Source organism: Hyperolius riggenbachi, chromosome 4 (genome assembly GCF_040937935.1).
Source record: "Hyperolius riggenbachi isolate aHypRig1 chromosome 4, aHypRig1.pri, whole genome shotgun sequence".
NCBI classification, from domain to species: Eukaryota; Metazoa; Chordata; class Amphibia; order Anura; family Hyperoliidae; genus Hyperolius; species Hyperolius riggenbachi.
The window spans coordinates 445,388,039-445,404,858 of record NC_090649.1 but is presented as its reverse complement, the minus strand read 5'-3'; the positions used below and the strand labels follow the sequence as shown (position 1 = coordinate 445,404,858).

Sequence of the window (16,820 nt, the reverse complement as noted above, 5' to 3'; positions counted from 1 at the left end):
ACCGCCTGTCTGGCTATCGGTTTATCTGGGGGATTATGGGCTTCTCTTGCACACGGCGGGCACACAAGTCCTGCAGTCACCGCCTGTATGGCTATCGGTTTATCTGGGGGATTATGGGCTTCTCTTGCACACGGCATGCACTCTGACCTCTTGCAGGTAGAGATACTCCACCATCTGTTCTCAAACGGCCCTGCCAGCCAGGAGAAGCTATTAGGCGGCCCTCTGCCCTTATTATCCGCCAGCCAGAGATGCTTGCGGATGCTGGAGGAGAGATTCTGCCCATCGCCAGACTTTCTTACTGTCAGCTGCGGGGATGGAGAGGTCTCTGCAGGCATCATCCGTTGTCAGAAGATCTAGAGATGACTCACAGGAAGCGCTTATCTGCCTGCAACTATTCTGATATACAGCAAGTGGCCAGCACACTGCACCTGTGTGTGTCTGTACAGTGTGTGTGTGTGTACTGTGCTTGTCTGTACTGTGCTTGTGTGTGTGTGCGTGCGTGCGTGCGTGCGTTTGGTAACATCCAGAAACAAGTGCATCTACATCTGAACCAGACAATATCAATATATATTATTATTTATATTGTCTGGTTCCGATCTATAAACATATTGATGGATTGATGCACTTATTTCTTGCAATACCTATTATATATGTTCCCTTGCAATTCTGCTGATCCTCTGCCTCTAATACTTTTAACCATAGACCCTGGACTAGCATGCAGCAGATCAGGTGTTTCTGTCATTATTATCAGATCTGACAAGATTAGCTGCATGCTTGTTTCTGGTGTGATTCAGACACTACTGCAGCCAAATAGACTAGCTGGGCTGCCAGGCAATTGGTATTGTTTAAAAGAAAATAAATATGGAGCCTCTATATTCTTCTCACTTCAGTTGTCCTTTAAGGTGCCCATTATCGGTACAATCTCCCAAACAATCCACCGTCTGATCTGATCATTAGGATCAATCAGAAACGATTGTTTGGTCCCAACAATCAAGGGGAAAATGATACGCAATCCAATCACAAAAAAATATTTGTTCTGAAATTCTGAAATTGTTCTGAAATTGTTCTGAAATTCGGAAATTCGGATTGTTCGGGAAATCTATTAATGGTCACCTGAATACTCACCTAGCGATGCGTTCCCCGATCCACCAACCTGCCGGCGGATAGGAATGAGAGTTTAAACTAATGCGGTCATTTGCGTGGTAGTCTTTGGGGATTTTAAAGACCCGATCTGGCGTAAGGATGTTGTGGCCGCGCATCACCAAACATCGTTTGCATAATCGCGTGTCTGTGCCCACGTCGCAAGATCGTGGAAATGGTCACTCGTTGCTCAAACAATTGCCAGCTGACGGAAAAATTGTGTAGTGGGTATGGGCCTTTGAAGAGTGGAACGTATGCCCAGGTATGGCTCCTCTGCACCGCCATTCCGGTAATTTCCTCCCTCGCAGATGGCGCTGGCCACGGACAACGGCTCAGGTCCATCTCTCTTCATCATCCCTGAAATGTGGCAGAGATTTTAGATTGGGAGCTCAGGACTGGCAGCCTCCCCTGCCTCAGCTGTTTGGACGCTCAGGTGTGAACAATTGGTCCTCCATCTGTGAGCGGCCGCATGCCAGGAGCCCGGCTATCCGGGGGGACAGTCTTGTGCCTCGCTCCTTCCTGTGTGTCCGGGAGGAACCTCTACCCTGCTGCACAGGGAATACTGCTGCAACGCTTTCCAGGAACTCAGAGCACAATTCCACCTTTGTTAAACATTGGATGTGACATAATGGCCACAAAATCCATTTTTAAAATCAAATGTAATTAAAGCCTATGGACAGGTTCCCAGATGTGATCTGCCAGTTTCCTTCCCCTCTGCTAGAGGCACACAGAGCAGAGCTACTCATGAAATAACACAGATCTCATTTCTATTTATATCTGAACAAAAACATTGAAAATACATCACAGTCAGTCACATGACTGCTCCATCTCTGTCATCATCCCTGGTGTCTCCTTAGTCCTGATCTCTGTCTGACTTGTTAGTCCAGGACTCACCTCTCTCCAGCTCTGTGGGGATGTAGTACCTGCTCATTCCTGATCTCTGTATGACTCAGCAGTACAGGACAAGCCCCTCCCCAGCTCTGTGGTGGATGTGGTACCTACTCATTAGAGATGGGAAGTTCGGATCTTTTCAATGATCCGGATGATTCGAATCGGATCATTGAAGAGATCCGGATCTTTGATCCGAATCTCGGATCATTTTACTACCGGAAGCATTCGGGGGTGAAATGAACAGCAAGACAGGTCTGTGGACAGGAGAAGGGGAGGGGGTGGACACACAGAGAAGGGGAGAAGATGGACAGAGGGCAGGGAGTGGACAGAGAAGGGAGGAGGGACGAGCAGAGAGCAGAAATGTTTGCACACAATACCCACATGCTGCAATTATATGCTTTAAATATATTTCACCTATATGTTCATCTGTACACTTTGAAAGAAAAGGTCGCACAGTGAAAGAAAGCATTCCCAGAAGATAAGTGCAGCTGTTTAGTGCCGAGTGCAGGAGGATTATATTGCCTTTCAATCACACTGTCTGCAAAGTTACTGAGCTGTGCTGAGCCAAAAGCTTCCAATGTGTTCACTGTGCAGCACTACGGAACAGCCAGCCTATAATGGGCAGCACGTTATAGCCAGTATGTGGGCTCTACACATATCTGGCAGTGGCACCCATGTCTCATCTACCTGTCTCCCTGCAAGGCTGCCTCCCCTCCAACAGAGCGATCCATCTCAGCTCTGCTTCCAGGACCCCGCTGCCCGCTGAGAGGGGGCGTGTCGCTCCTGGCCCCGCCCCTTTTTGCGATCCGAATCACTCATTTTGATGATTCGGATGATCGACTCATAAAATAGATTCGGATCAAAGATCCGAATCGTTCATGATCCGGACAACACTACTACTCATTCCTGATCTCTGTATGACTCAGCAGTACAGGACAAGCCCCTCCCCAGCTCTGTGGGGATGTAGTACCTGCTCATTCCTGATCTCTGTATGACCCAGCAGTCCAGGACACGCTCCTCCCCAGCTCTGTGGGGATGTAGTACCTGCTCATTCCTGATCTCTGTATGACTCAGCAGTACAGGACAAGCCCCTCCCCAGCTCTGTGGGGATGTAGTACCTGCTCATTCCTGATCTCTGTATGACCCAGCAGTCCAGGACACGCTCCTCCCCAGCTCTGTGGGGATGTAGTACCTGCTCATTCCTGATATCTGTATGACTCAGCAGTCCAGGACACGCTCCTCTCCAGCTCTCTTGGGGACATCTAGCCTGCTCAGTCCAGATCCATGTATGACTCGTAGCCCAGGCCAGGACACGCCCCTTTCCAGCTCTGTGGGAATGCCTGGCCTGCTTAGTTATAAGTCTCTATTTCTCAGCAGCCTGGGACATGCCCCTCTCCAGCTCTGTGGGGGCAGTCCTGCCTCCGCATTCTTGATCTCTGTATGACTCAGCAGTTCAGGATATACCCCTCTCCAGCTCTCTGGAGGACATCCTACATGCTCAGTTCTAATCTCTGTATGATTCAGCAGTCCAGGATATGCCCCTCTCCAGTTCTGTGGGGAACATCCTGCCTCCTCAGTCCTGATCTCTGTATCACTCAGCAATCCAGGGCATTCCCCTCTCCAGCTCTGTAGGGGCAGTCTTGCCTGCTCAGTCCTGGATTACTGTATCACTCAGTAGCCTAGGCCACACCCCATTTCAGCTCTGTGGGGGTTGTCCTGCATGCCCTGTGCTGATCTCTGTATCACTCAGAAGTCTGGGACACGCCTCTCCCCAGCTCCGTGGGGGCAGTCCTACCTGCTATGTCCTGATCTCTGTGTCACTCGGCAGAACCATCCCTCTCCAGCTCTTTGAGGCAGTCCTCCCTGCTGAGTCCTACATTTCTATATCATTCAACAGTCCAGGACATGCCCCTCTCCAGCTCTGTGGGGACGTCCTGCCTGATCAGTCCTAGATCTCTGTATGGCTCAGCAGACATGCCCTTCTTTAGCTCCGTGGGGGCGTCCTGTCTGTTAAGTCCTGGACTTTAGTGGCTTGTTGTTTTCTGGGAACCAACATGGCTTTACATGGTCAGTGTGCATACAAATGGCAATACTCAGAGCATTTCTTTTTATGTCCCCCCAGGCTACTACATGTTCATCGAGGCGTCACGGCCGCGGCGGCTGGGGGACAGAGCTCGGCTTATCAGCCCCATGTACAATATCACCACCACCAGATTCCCGTCTCACAAAGTGCCGTACTGCATCTCCTTCTACTATCATATGTATGGGAAGCACATAGGTGAGTGATCTGCTTATCTGTATACTGTCAGCGCATTGCACTGCCACTGGCAGAGGAATACTACAAATGCAGCCGGGGGGCTAAAGAGCAAAGGCATGCCGACACTGGGAGTCACAGAACCAAGATACACTAACATTATGGGGTCACAAAACAGTGACAGACTGACACTGGGGGTCACAGAACAATGACACACTGACACTGCGGGTCACAGAAACAATGACACACTGACACTGGGGGTCACAGAACAGTGACACACTGACACTGGGGGTCACAGAACAGTGACACACTGACACTGGGAGTCACAGAACAGTGACACACTGACACTGCGGGTCACAGAAACAATGACACACTGACACTGGGGGTCACAGAACAGTGACACACTGACACTGGGAGTCACAGAACAGTGACACACTGACACTGGGGGTCACAGAACAAAGATACACTAACATTATGGGGTCACAAAACAGTGACAGACTGACACTGGGGGTCACAGAACAATGACACACTGACACTGCAGGTCACAGAAACAATGACACACTGACACTGGGGGTCACAGAACAGTGACACACTGACACTGGGGGTCACAGAACCGTGATACGCTGACACTGGGGGTCACAGAGCAGTGACACGCTGACACTGGAAGTCACACAACAGTGACACGCTGACACTGGGGGTCACAGAACAGTGACACACTGACACTGGGGGTCTACGGACAATGATACACTGACACTGGGGGTCACAGAACAGTGACGCGCTGACACTGGGGGTCACAGAACAGTGACACACTGACACTAGGTGTCACAGAACAGTGACACACTGAAACTAGGAGTCACAGAACAGTGACACGCTGAAACTGGGGGTCACAGAACAGTGACACACTGTCACTGGGGGTCACAGAACACTGACATGCTGACACTGGAGGTCACAGAACAGTGACACGCTGACACTGGGGGTCACAGAACAGTGACACGCTGACACTGGAAGTCACACAACAGTGATACGCTGACACTTGGGGGTCACAGAACAGTGATACGCTGACACTGGGGGTCTAAGGACAGTGATACGCTGACACTGGGGGTCACAGAACAGTGACACGCTGACTATGGGAGTCACAGAACAGTGATACGCTGACACTTGGGGGTCACAGAACAGTGACACACTGACACTGGGGGTCTAAGGACAGTGATACGCTGACACTGGGGGTCACAGAACAGTGACACGCTGACACTGGGGGTCACAGAACAGTGACACGCTGACTATGGGAGTCACAGAACAGTGACACGCTGACACTGGGAGTCACAGAACAGTGACACGCTGCCACTGGGGGTCACAGAACAGTGACACGCTGACACTGGGGTCACAGAACATTGACACTGGGGGTCACAGAACAGTGATACGCTGACACTAGGAGTCACAGAACATTGACACGCTGACACTGGGGGTCACAGAACAGTGACACGCTGACACTGGGGGTCACAGAACATTGACACGCTGACACTGGGGGTCACAGAACATTGACACGCTGACACTGAGGGTCACAGAACAGTGGCACTCTGACACTGGGGGGTCACAGAACAGTGACACGCTGACGCTGGGGGTCACAGAACAGTGACACGCTGACACTGGGGGTCACAGAACAAAGACACGCTGACACTGGGGGCAGGGGCGCCTCTAGCCTTCTTTTCACTCCAGGCAAGAAATCCTGTGGCGCCCCCCCCCCCCCCCCCCCCCATAAAAAATAAAACAAAAATCATATACATTATAGAACACTTCACACATGATATAAGCCATCGGAGAGGGATAACTATGAAATGGGGCCCTAGGCAAGATAACACTTTGCCCTCCACTGATGGTCACCTGGCTTATTTAGTTAGATTTGGTGGGGGCTAGCAACCACCAGGCCCCTAAACTCTCTCTAGACCCTAGGCAGCTGCCTAAGTTTGCCTTGTGGATGATCAGCATTGTATGCCATACAGCACATGCTGCCAGTATGCACCTCAAATAAATACAGCATCCACACTACAAGTTCCAATGGCATTCACATTGCAAGATTGGATTATCAAGCAAGACATTCTTACTTTCAAAATAATTTTTCACAAACATTATGAGATATGCAAATATGTTACCACCTGTTAGGGTAGGACTAGAGTGGGTATATCATGACATAGAAGGGCTGATATGGTAAGGTCGTTTAAGGCCCAGTGCACACCGAGCGTTCTTGTGTTTTTCCTAACAAAACGCGCACTGCACAAGTTGAAGCTGGACTCTACCACTGCTGCGGCATACTCCAACAATTCTATTCTTTGACAGTATAAAAAAAATGGCAAAAAAATGGTAAAAAAATGGCAAATTTTCATGTGAATTCGTGTGCGTTTTCGCGCACAATCAATGTAAGGGCCTGTTTCCACTAGTGCGGTGCAACTTCTACACGCATTTCCTATTAAGGCTCTGTACAGGAAAAATCTGCACAGCAGAGCCATCAGCATGCGCACGCCGCCTTGCGCATATAATAAAATTAATAGGAAATGCGCATGCGTTTTCGCCATGCGAATTTCCCATGCGAATGTGCGTACGTTTTCGCATAAAATCAATGTAAGGGCCAGTTTCCACTAGTGCGGTGCGATTCCTATGCACACATGCAGATTCCCTGTAGTGGAAACGAGCCCTAAAAGCACGCAGGTTAAATTCGCATGAGGTGCGAAAATGTGCGCAATTTTCCATCTGCAAGCGTTCTTGCGTTTTTCCTAACAAAACGCGCACTGCACAAGTTGAAGCTGGACTCTACCACTGCTGCGGCATACTCCAACAATTCTATTCTTTGACAGTATAAAAAAAATGGCAAATTTTCATGCGAATTCGTGTGCGTTTTCGCGCACAATCAATGTAAGGGCCTGTTTCCACTAGTGCGGTGCAACTTCTACACGCATTTCCTATTAAGGCTCTGTACAGGAAAAATCTGCACAGCAGAGCCATCAGCATGCGCACGCCGCCTTGCGCATATAATAAAATTAATAGGAAATGCGCATGCGTTTTCGCCATGCGAATTTCCCATGCGAATGTGCGTACGTTTTCGCATAAAATCAATGTAAGGGCCAGTTTCCACTAGTGCGGTGCGATTCCTATGCACACATGCAGATTCCCTGTAGTGGAAACGAGCCCTAAAAGCACACAGGTTAAATTCGCATGAGGTGCGAAAATGTGCGCAATTTTCCATCTGCAAGCGTTCTTGCGTTTTTCCTAACAAAACGCGCACTGCACAAGTTGAAGCTGGCCTCCCTCTACCACTGCTGTGGCATACTCCAACAATTCTATTCTTTGACAGTATAAAAAAAATGGTGGATGTGGTCCCCGATTTACCTCAGCCCTCATTACTAAAAAGTAACGAGTAGTGCAAGCCTGGCTGGAAATGAGTGAGGATGGGGAGATGTGAGTCAGAGACATGGCACCTGCTACCAGGAGGGGAGTTGCCAGTCAGAGAGATCACACCTGCGACCAGGAATGGCTGAGGCCCCTTTCGCACAACCATTTGTAGGAGCCAAAAGGCCCATTGTTAGACTGTTGAGCTGAAAAGCCTGGCTTTGCTTGTACCCTACGTGCAGTACTCATCACGCGACTTTCGGTGACATCGTTCCGCACACAAAGACTATATTTCTGCAATAGTCCGGCTACATAGATTAGTTAGCAAAGTCTTAATATGTAGCCTTATTCTAATAATCATTAGATAATAAGGCTCTTCATAACCAAAGTTGGCCTCATGGGACAAACCAAATTATTTGCATAGCTCCGCCTCCTTCTTACTTTTTTCAGCTTGGCAGCTTTTTCCACCTCACAGGCCACGCCCCCTCTGCCCTCAGACAGACCATCCCAGGCCTCAAGCCGGGTATGGACTATGGACAAGGTCGGGAGCCACGATGTACAGGAGGCGGGGCAGACACGGAGAGAGTGGCGGCATCCATGTAAACAGCCAGCTGGCGACAATCTGTGTGTCGCTAGCAACAATCTGTGTGTCGCTAGCGTGGCGGTTTTTATAAAGGGGACAGCAGGGCATGGGGGAGGCTGGTGATAGTATGCAGAATATGAATCTTTGTCCTATAGGCATTGCAGAAACCCACCTTTGGCCCTCTTTGGGGCCCGTTTCCACTATCGCGAATCTGCATGCGTTTTTCTGCACGCCAATTCGCATAACCAATACAAGATAATTAGCCTTTCTGCACTTGTCAGGACAACAGAGCGTTTTTCTGTATGGGAAAAATCTGCACAGCAGAGCCATCAGAATTCGCACACCGCCTTGCGCATACAATGTAATTAATAGCACATTCGCATGCGTTTTCGCCACGCAAATTTTCCATGCGAATTCGTGTACGTTTTCGCGTACAATCAATGTAAGGGCATGTTTCTGTTTCCACTAGTGCGGTGCAATTTCGATGCGCATTTCCTATTAAGGCTCTGTGCAGGAAAAATCTGCACAGCAGAGCCATCAGAATTCGCACGCCGCCTTGCGCATACAATGTAATTAATAGGAAATTCGCATGCGTTTTCGCTATGCGAATTTCCCATGCAAATTCGCGTACGTGTTTGCACAAAATCAATGTAAGGGCCAGTTTTCACTAGTGCGGTGCGATTTCTATTCGGAAAAGGCATAAACGGATTGGCATACGGATGCAAATTTTCATGCGAAGTCGCGTGCGTTTTCGCGCACAATGTAAAGGCCTGTTTCCACTAGTGCGGTGCAACTTCTACGCGCATTTCCATTAAGGCTCTGTACAGGAAAAATCTGCACAGCAGAGCCATCAGCATGCGCACGCCGCCTTGCGCATATAATGAAATTAATAGGAAATGCGCATGCGTTTTCGCCATGCGAATTTCCCATGCGAATGTGCGTACGTTTTCGCATAAAATCAATGTAAGAGCCAGTTTCCACTAGTGCGGTGCGATTCCTATGCACACATGCAGATTCCCTGTAGTGGAAACGAGCCCTAAAAGCACACAGGTTAAATTCGCATGAGGTGCGAAAATGTGCGCAATTTTCCACCTGCAAGCGTCCTTGCGTTTTTCCTAACAAAACGCGCACTGCACAAGTTGAAGCTGGCCTCCCTCTACCACTGCTGTGGCATACTCCAACAATTCTATTCTTTGACAGTATAAAAAAAATGGTGGATGTGGTCCCCGATTTACCTCAGCCCTCACTACTAAAGAGTAACGAGTAGTGCAAGCCTGGCTGGAAATGAGTGAGGATGGGGAGATGTGAGTCAGAGACGTGGCACCTGCTACCAGGAGGGGAGTTGCCAGTCAGAGAGATCACACCTGCGACCAGGAACGGCTGAGGCCCCTTTCACACAACCATTTGTAGGAGCCAAAAGGCCCATTGTTAGACTGTTGAGCTGAAAAGCCTGGCTTTGCTTGTACCCTACGTGCAGTACTCATCACGCGACTTTCGGTGACATCGTTCCGCACACAAAGACTATATTTCTGCAATAGTCCGGCTACATAGATTAGTTAGCAAAGTCTTAATATGTAGCCTTATTCTAATAATCATTAGATAATAAGGCTCTTCATAACCAAAGTTGGCCTCATGGGACAAACCAAATTATTTGCATAGCTCCGCCTCCTTCTGACTTTTTTCAGCTTGGCAGCTTTTTCCACCTCACAGGCCACGCCCCCTCTGCCCTCAGACAGACCATCCCAGGCCTCAAGCCGGGTATGGACTATGGACAAGGTCGGGAGCCACGATGTACAGGAGGCGGGGCAGACACGGAGAGAGTGGCGGCATCCATGTAAACAGCCAGCTAGCGACAATCTGTGTGTCGCTAGCAACAATCTGTGTGTCGCTAGCGTGGCGGTTTTTATAAAGGGGACAGCAGAGCATGGGGGAGGCTGGTGATAGTATGCAGAATATGAATCTTTGTCCTATAGGCATTGCAGAAACCCACCTTTGGCCCTCTTTGGGGCCCGTTTCCACTATCGCGAATCTGCATGCGTTTTTCTGCACGCCAATTCGCATAACCAATACAAGATAATTAGCCTTTCTGCACTTGTCAGGACAACAGAGCGTTTTTCTGTATGGGAAAAATCTGCACAGCAGAGCCATCAGAATTCGCACACCGCCTTGCGCATACAATGTAATTAATAGCACATTCGCATGCGTTTTCGCCACGCAAATTTTCCATGCGAATTCGTGTACGTTTTCGCGTACAATCAATGTAAGGGCATGTTTCTGTTTCCACTAGTGCGGTGCAATTTCGATGCGCATTTCCTATTAAGGCTCTGTGCAGGAAAAATCTGCACAGCAGAGCCATCAGAATTCGCACGCCGCCTTGCGCATACAATGTAATTAATAGGAAATTCGCATGCGTTTTCGCTATGCGAATTTCCCATGCAAATTCGCGTACGTGTTTGCACAAAATCAATGTAAGGGCCAGTTTTCACTAGTGCGGTGCGATTTCTATTCGGAAAAGGCATAAACGGATTGGCATACGGATGCAAATTTTCATGCGAAGTCGCGTGCGTTTTCGCGCACAATCAATGTAAAGGCCTGTTTCCACTAGTGCGGTGCAACTTCTACGCGCATTTCCATTAAGGCTCTGTACAGGAAAAATCTGCACAGCAGAGCCATCAGCATGCGCACGCCGCCTTGCGCATATAATGAAATTAATAGGAAATGCGCATGCGTTTTCGCCATGCGAATTTCCCATGCGAATGTGCGTACGTTTTCGCATAAAATCAATGTAAGAGCCAGTTTCCACTAGTGCGGTGCGATTCCTATGCACACATGCAGATTCCCTGTAGTGGAAACGAGCCCTAAAAGCACACAGGTTAAATTCGCATGAGGTGCGAAAATGTGCGCAATTTTCCACCTGCAAGCGTCCTTGCGTTTTTCCTAACAAAACGCGCACTGCACAAGTTGAAGCTGGCCTCCCTCTACCACTGCTGTGGCATACTCCAACAATTCTATTCTTTGACAGTATAAAAAAAATGGTGGATGTGGTCCCCGATTTACCTCAGCCCTCACTACTAAAGAGTAACGAGTAGTGCAAGCCTGGCTGGAAATGAGTGAGGATGGGGAGATGTGAGTCAGAGACGTGGCACCTGCTACCAGGAGGGGAGTTGCCAGTAGTGATGCTCAAATACCCCTTTTTAAAATTCGAGTTTGGTCGAATTCGAATAGTAAATTATTCGAGGTCAGTCGAATATTCGAGTCGAATAATTTTTACTATTCGATTCGACCTCGGACTTCGAGCTCACTATTTGAGTCGGTATTCGAGCTAACTATTCGAGCTGACTATTCGAATTGGCCTTAAATAGCTTCCCAACACTTGTTTTGAGGGTTAATGATGCAAGAAACATATTTTTTTCCAAGTGACAACAGCAAGTGATTATGTGGGGATGTTCCTTTAAAAAAAAAAAAAGGTGAAAAGAGAAGTTGTGTCCAGAATTTTGTTCAGTACTGTATATACTTCTTCTTCTTCTTCTTCTTTATCTTCTATATCTTCTTCTTCTTCTTCTATATCTTCTTCTTCTTCTTCATCTTCTTCTTCTTCTTCTTCATCTTCTTCATCTTCATCTTCTTCATCTTCATCTTCTTCATCTTCTTCATCTTCATCTTCTTCATCTTCTTCTTCATCTTCTTCATCTTCTTCATCTTCATCTTCTTCATCTTCTTCTTCATCTTCTTCATCTTCATCTTCTTCATCTTCTTCTTCTTCTTCTTCTTCATCTTCTTCTTCATCTTCTTCATCTTCTTCTTCATCTTCTTCATCTTCATCTTCTTCATCTTCTTCTTCATCTTCTTCATCTTCTTCATCTTCATCTTCTTCATCTTCTTCTTCATCTTCTTCATCTTCATCTTCTTCATCTTCTTCTTCTTCTTCTTCTTCTTCTTCTTCTTCATCTTCTTCATCTTCTTCTTCATCTTCTTCATCTTCATCTTCTTCATCTTCTTCATCTTCATCTTCTTCATCTTCTTCTTCATCTTCTTCATCTTCTTCATATTCATCTTCTTCATCTTCTTCTTCATCTTCTTCATCTTCATCTTCTTCATCTTCTTCTTCTTCTTCTTCTTCTTCTTCATCTTCTTCTTCATCTTCTTCATCTTCTTCTTCATCTTCTTCATCTTCATCTTCTTCATCTTCATCTTCATCTTCATCTTCTTCATCTTCTTCTTCATCTTCTTCTTCTTCTTCTTCTTCTTCTTCTTCTTCTTCTTCATCTTCTTCTTCATCTTCTTCATCTTCTTCTTCATCTTCTTCATCTTCATCTTCATCTTCATCTTCTTCATCTTCTTCTTCATCTTCATCTTCTTCATCTTCTTCATCTTCTTCTTCATCTTCTTCATCTTCATCTTCTTCATCTTCTTCTTCTTCTTCTTCTTCTTCTTCTTCTTCTTCTTCTTCATCTTCTTCTTCATCTTCTTCATCTTCTTCTTCATCTTCTTCTTCATCTTCTTCATCTTCTTCTTCATCTTCTTCATCTTCTTCTTCATCTTCTTCATCTTCTTCTTCTTCTTCATCTTCTTCTATATCGTCTTCTTCGTCACTTATTTCTCTTTTCATTTTTTTTTTTTTAAAGAAATGCAGCTATTTTTGAGCGTAACAACAAATAGCTGGTGGCGCACGCATGTTGGAAGCGCCATTGTATGTGCTCCCTGGCAGTGGAAACACACAGACAGCAGGAGGTAAATTTAGCAGCAGGAGGAGGAGGATGAGTGTGTGGCAGCATGCAGTCAATGAGGCAGGCAGCGTGACATAATAGCCCTGGTACCTAGCGGTGATACCATGGCTGTAAATAAACACAACAGGAGGTCCCAGACAGCGGTCGTGCAGCCCACATTGTGTCCAATACACAACTGGGACAACACAGTTTTCAACCCGGGCACCTCAGAAAAATTAAACCTTTTTTTGTAATGGTTTTGTAGTTTTGGTTTTACAACCAATTACACAGATATATAGCTATTTTTTGACGTAATAGCTGGTGGCAGAGTGGCAGCAGAAGGTAAATCTGTGTACCCTGGCGGTGGGAAACACAGACAGACAGCAGCAGCAGCAGGAGGAGGAATGGAGGAGAGTAATTATGTGAGCAGCTATTGTTTGACGTAATAGCTGGTGGCAGTGTGGCAGCAGAAGGTAATTCTGTGTACCCTGGCAGTGGGAAACACAGACAGACAGCAGCAGCAGGAGGAATGGAGGAGTAGTGTGAGTGTGGCAGCAGGTAGGCAGCGTGACATAATAGCCCTGGTACCTAGCGGTGATACCAGGGCCGTAAATAAACACAACAGGAGGTCCCAGACAGCGGTCGTGCAGCCCACATTGTGTCCAATACACAACTGGGACAACACAGTTTTCAACCCGGGCACCTCAGAAAAATTAAACCTTTTTTTTTTTTTTATGGTTTTTTGGTTTTTGGTTTTACAACCAATTTAGCTATTTTTGGACGTAATAGCTGGTGGCAGAGTGGCAGCAGAAGAAGGTAATTTTGTGTACCCTGGCAGTGGGAAACACAGACAGACAGCAGCAGCAGGAGGAGGAATGGAGGAGTAGGCGAGCAGCTATTGTTTGACGTAATAGCTGGTGGCAGAGTGGCAGCAGAAGGTAAATCATCTGTGTACCCTGGCAGTGGGAAACACAGACAGACAGCAGCAGCAGCAGCAGGAGGAGGTATGGAGGAGCAGTGTGAGTGTGGCAGCAGGTAGGCAGCGTGACATAATAGCCCTGGTACCTAGCGGTGATACCAGGGCCGTAAATAAACACAACAGGAGGTCCCAGACAGCGGTCGTGCAGCCCACATTGTGTCCAATACACAACTGGGACAACACAGTTTTCAACCCGGGCACCTCAGAAAAATTAAACCTTTTTTTGTAATGGTTTTGTAGTTTTGGTTTTACAACCAATTACACAGATATATAGCTATTTTTTGACGTAATAGCTGGTGGCAGAGTGGCAGCAGAAGGTAAATCTGTGTACCCTGGCGGTGGGAAACACAGACAGACAGCAGCAGCAGCAGGAGGAGGAATGGAGGAGAGTAATTATGTGAGCAGCTATTGTTTGACGTAATAGCTGGTGGCAGTGTGGCAGCAGAAGGTAATTCTGTGTACCCTGGCAGTGGGAAACACAGACAGACAGCAGCAGCAGGAGGAATGGAGGAGTAGTGTGAGTGTGGCAGCAGGTAGGCAGCGTGACATAATAGCCCTGGTACCTAGCGGTGATACCAGGGCCGTAAATAAACACAACAGGAGGTCCCAGACAGCGGTCGTGCAGCCCACATTGTGTCCAATACACAACTGGGACAACACAGTTTTCAACCCGGGCACCTCAGAAAAATTAAACCTTTTTTTTTTTTAATGGTTTTTTGGTTTTTGGTTTTACAACCAATTTAGCTATTTTTGGACGTAATAGCTGGTGGCAGAGTGGCAGCAGAAGAAGGTAATTCTGTGTACCCTGGCAGTGGGAAACACAGACAGACAGCAGCAGCAGGAGGAGGAATGGAGGAGTAGGCGAGCAGCTATTGTTTGACGTAATAGCTGGTGGCAGAGTGGCAGCAGAAGGTAAATCATCTGTGTACCCTGGCAGTGGGAAACACAGACAGACAGCAGCAGCAGCAGCAGGAGGAGGTATGGAGGAGCAGTGTGAGTGTGGCAGCAGGTAGGCAGCGTGACATAATAGCCCTGGTACCTAGCGGTGATACCAGGGCCGTAAATAAACACAACAGGAGGTCCCAGACAGCGGTCGTGCAGCCCACATTGTGTCCAATACACAACTGGAACAACACAGTTTTCAACCCGGGCACCTCAGAAAAATTAAACCTTTTTTTTTTTTAATGGTTTGTTTGGTTTCGGTTTTGCAACCAATATAGCTATTGTTTGACGTAATAGCTGGTGGCAGAGTGGCAGCAGAAGAAGGTCATTCTGTGTACCCTGGCAGTGGGAAACACAGACAGACAGCAGAAGGGCAGTACACAGCAGCCCACTGTAGGTGTAAAATGTGTGGCTGCAGGCGACGTAATAGTCAAAGTGAACCAGGCTGGCTTAGTGAGCAGGAGCCAGGAGGTGGTAAAGGGTGGTAAGGCACATTAACGATGGTTCCGGCAGCCAGTTCATGTCCCCCTCTCGCCGACAACAGGGGCCAGGAACTCGCCTTCCACCCACGCCTGGTTCATCTTGAGAAACGTCAGTCTGTCCACAGACTTGTGAGACAGACGTGAGCGTTTCTCGGTGACCACGCCACCAGCTGCACTGAAGCAGCGCTCGGACAGCACGCTGGAAGGGGGGCAGGACAGCACTTCCAGGGCGTACTGCGCTAGCTCGCTCCAGATCTCCATGCGCTTGACCCAATACTCCATGGGATCAACAGGGGCATCGCTGTCAAGCCCGCTGTACGACCCCATGTAGTCAGCCACCATGCGGGTCAGGCGCTGGCTGTGACCGGAGGAGGATGCTGCTGCATGCATCTCCTCTCTAGTCACTGCTGCCGGAGCCTCTACAGTCCTGTAGAGCTCGTGGCTGAGAGACAGCAGGTCTGTGGGGCGCTTGCTGCTGCTGGATGCAGGCACCTGCTGCTGCCTCTGTGCTGGCTGCTGGACAGTGGGGGTGGAAGGCTGGGGGAAGGCTTCCTCCAAGCGCTCAACAAGGGCCTGCTGCAAGCTCCTTATTTGTTGCGCTGGGTCTCCTCCTGCAGGCGGCAGGAACTGGCTCAACTTCCCCTTGAGGCGTGGGTCCAACATCATGCTGATCCAGATGTCCTCCCTCTGCTTCATCTGGATCACCCTGGGGTCCCTGCGCAGGCACGCCAGCATGTGCGCTGCCATTGGGAAGAGGCGGGCCACGTCTGCTGGCACATCGACGTCAGTGCTGTCCTCATCCTCCTCCTCTGCCGCCTCATCCTCTCTCCACCCCCGCACCAACTCAGCTGCGCTGTGCTGATCCCCCTCATCAGCAGCCAGGTCAGGGACCTCCACCAAGTCCTCCTCCTCCTCCCCCTCAGAGGTGGACTGCGCAGCTGGTTGCCGCTCCTGCTGGTCCAAGGCTGCCGCTCCCTGTTCCAGCAAACCATCGAGGGCCCTGTTCAGCAGAGAAACCAGGGGCACCCACTCGCAGACCATAGCATGGTCCCTGCTCACCATGTTTGTGGCCTGCAGGAAGGGAGCCAGCACAAAGCACACCTGCTGCATGTGCCTCCAGTCATCATCGGGGACGATGGACGGGATGTTGCTGGTCTTGTCCCTTCTCCGAGCTGCGGAAACAGTGGCCAGGGCAAGGTACTGGTTGACAGCGTGCCTCTGTTCAACCATACGCTCCAACATCGCCAGGGTGGAGTTCCAGCGAGTCGGAACGTCAATGATCAGCCGATGGCGTGGCAGATCCAGCTCCTTTTGCACGTCTTCCAGGCTCGCACAGGCTGCAGCCAAGCGCCGGAAGTGACGCACAACATTCCTTGCCGTTTCCAGCAGTTCGCCCATCCCCTGGTAGGTGCGCAGGAACTTCTGCACCACCAGGTTCAGCACGTGGGCAAGACAGGGGATG

At 48.7% G+C, this 16,820-nt stretch overlaps 1 protein-coding gene across 7 annotated transcripts in view; it reads left to right on the top strand.

Annotated features, from left to right (window-relative positions):
• Positions 1-16,820, top strand: part of MDGA1 (MAM domain containing glycosylphosphatidylinositol anchor 1) — a 561,871-nt gene that overhangs the window by 456,132 nt on the left and 88,919 nt on the right. For 6 of the 7 annotated variants that reach the window (XM_068232696.1, XM_068232695.1, XM_068232693.1 and 3 more), the window contains one exon: positions 4,154-4,309. The exons of the other annotated variant lie outside the window; for it this stretch is intronic. In XM_068232696.1, the coding sequence (XP_068088797.1) occupies positions 4,154-4,309 (156 nt within the window). The remainder of the gene's footprint in view (positions 1-4,153; positions 4,310-16,820) is intronic. 7 annotated transcript variants of the gene reach the window in all.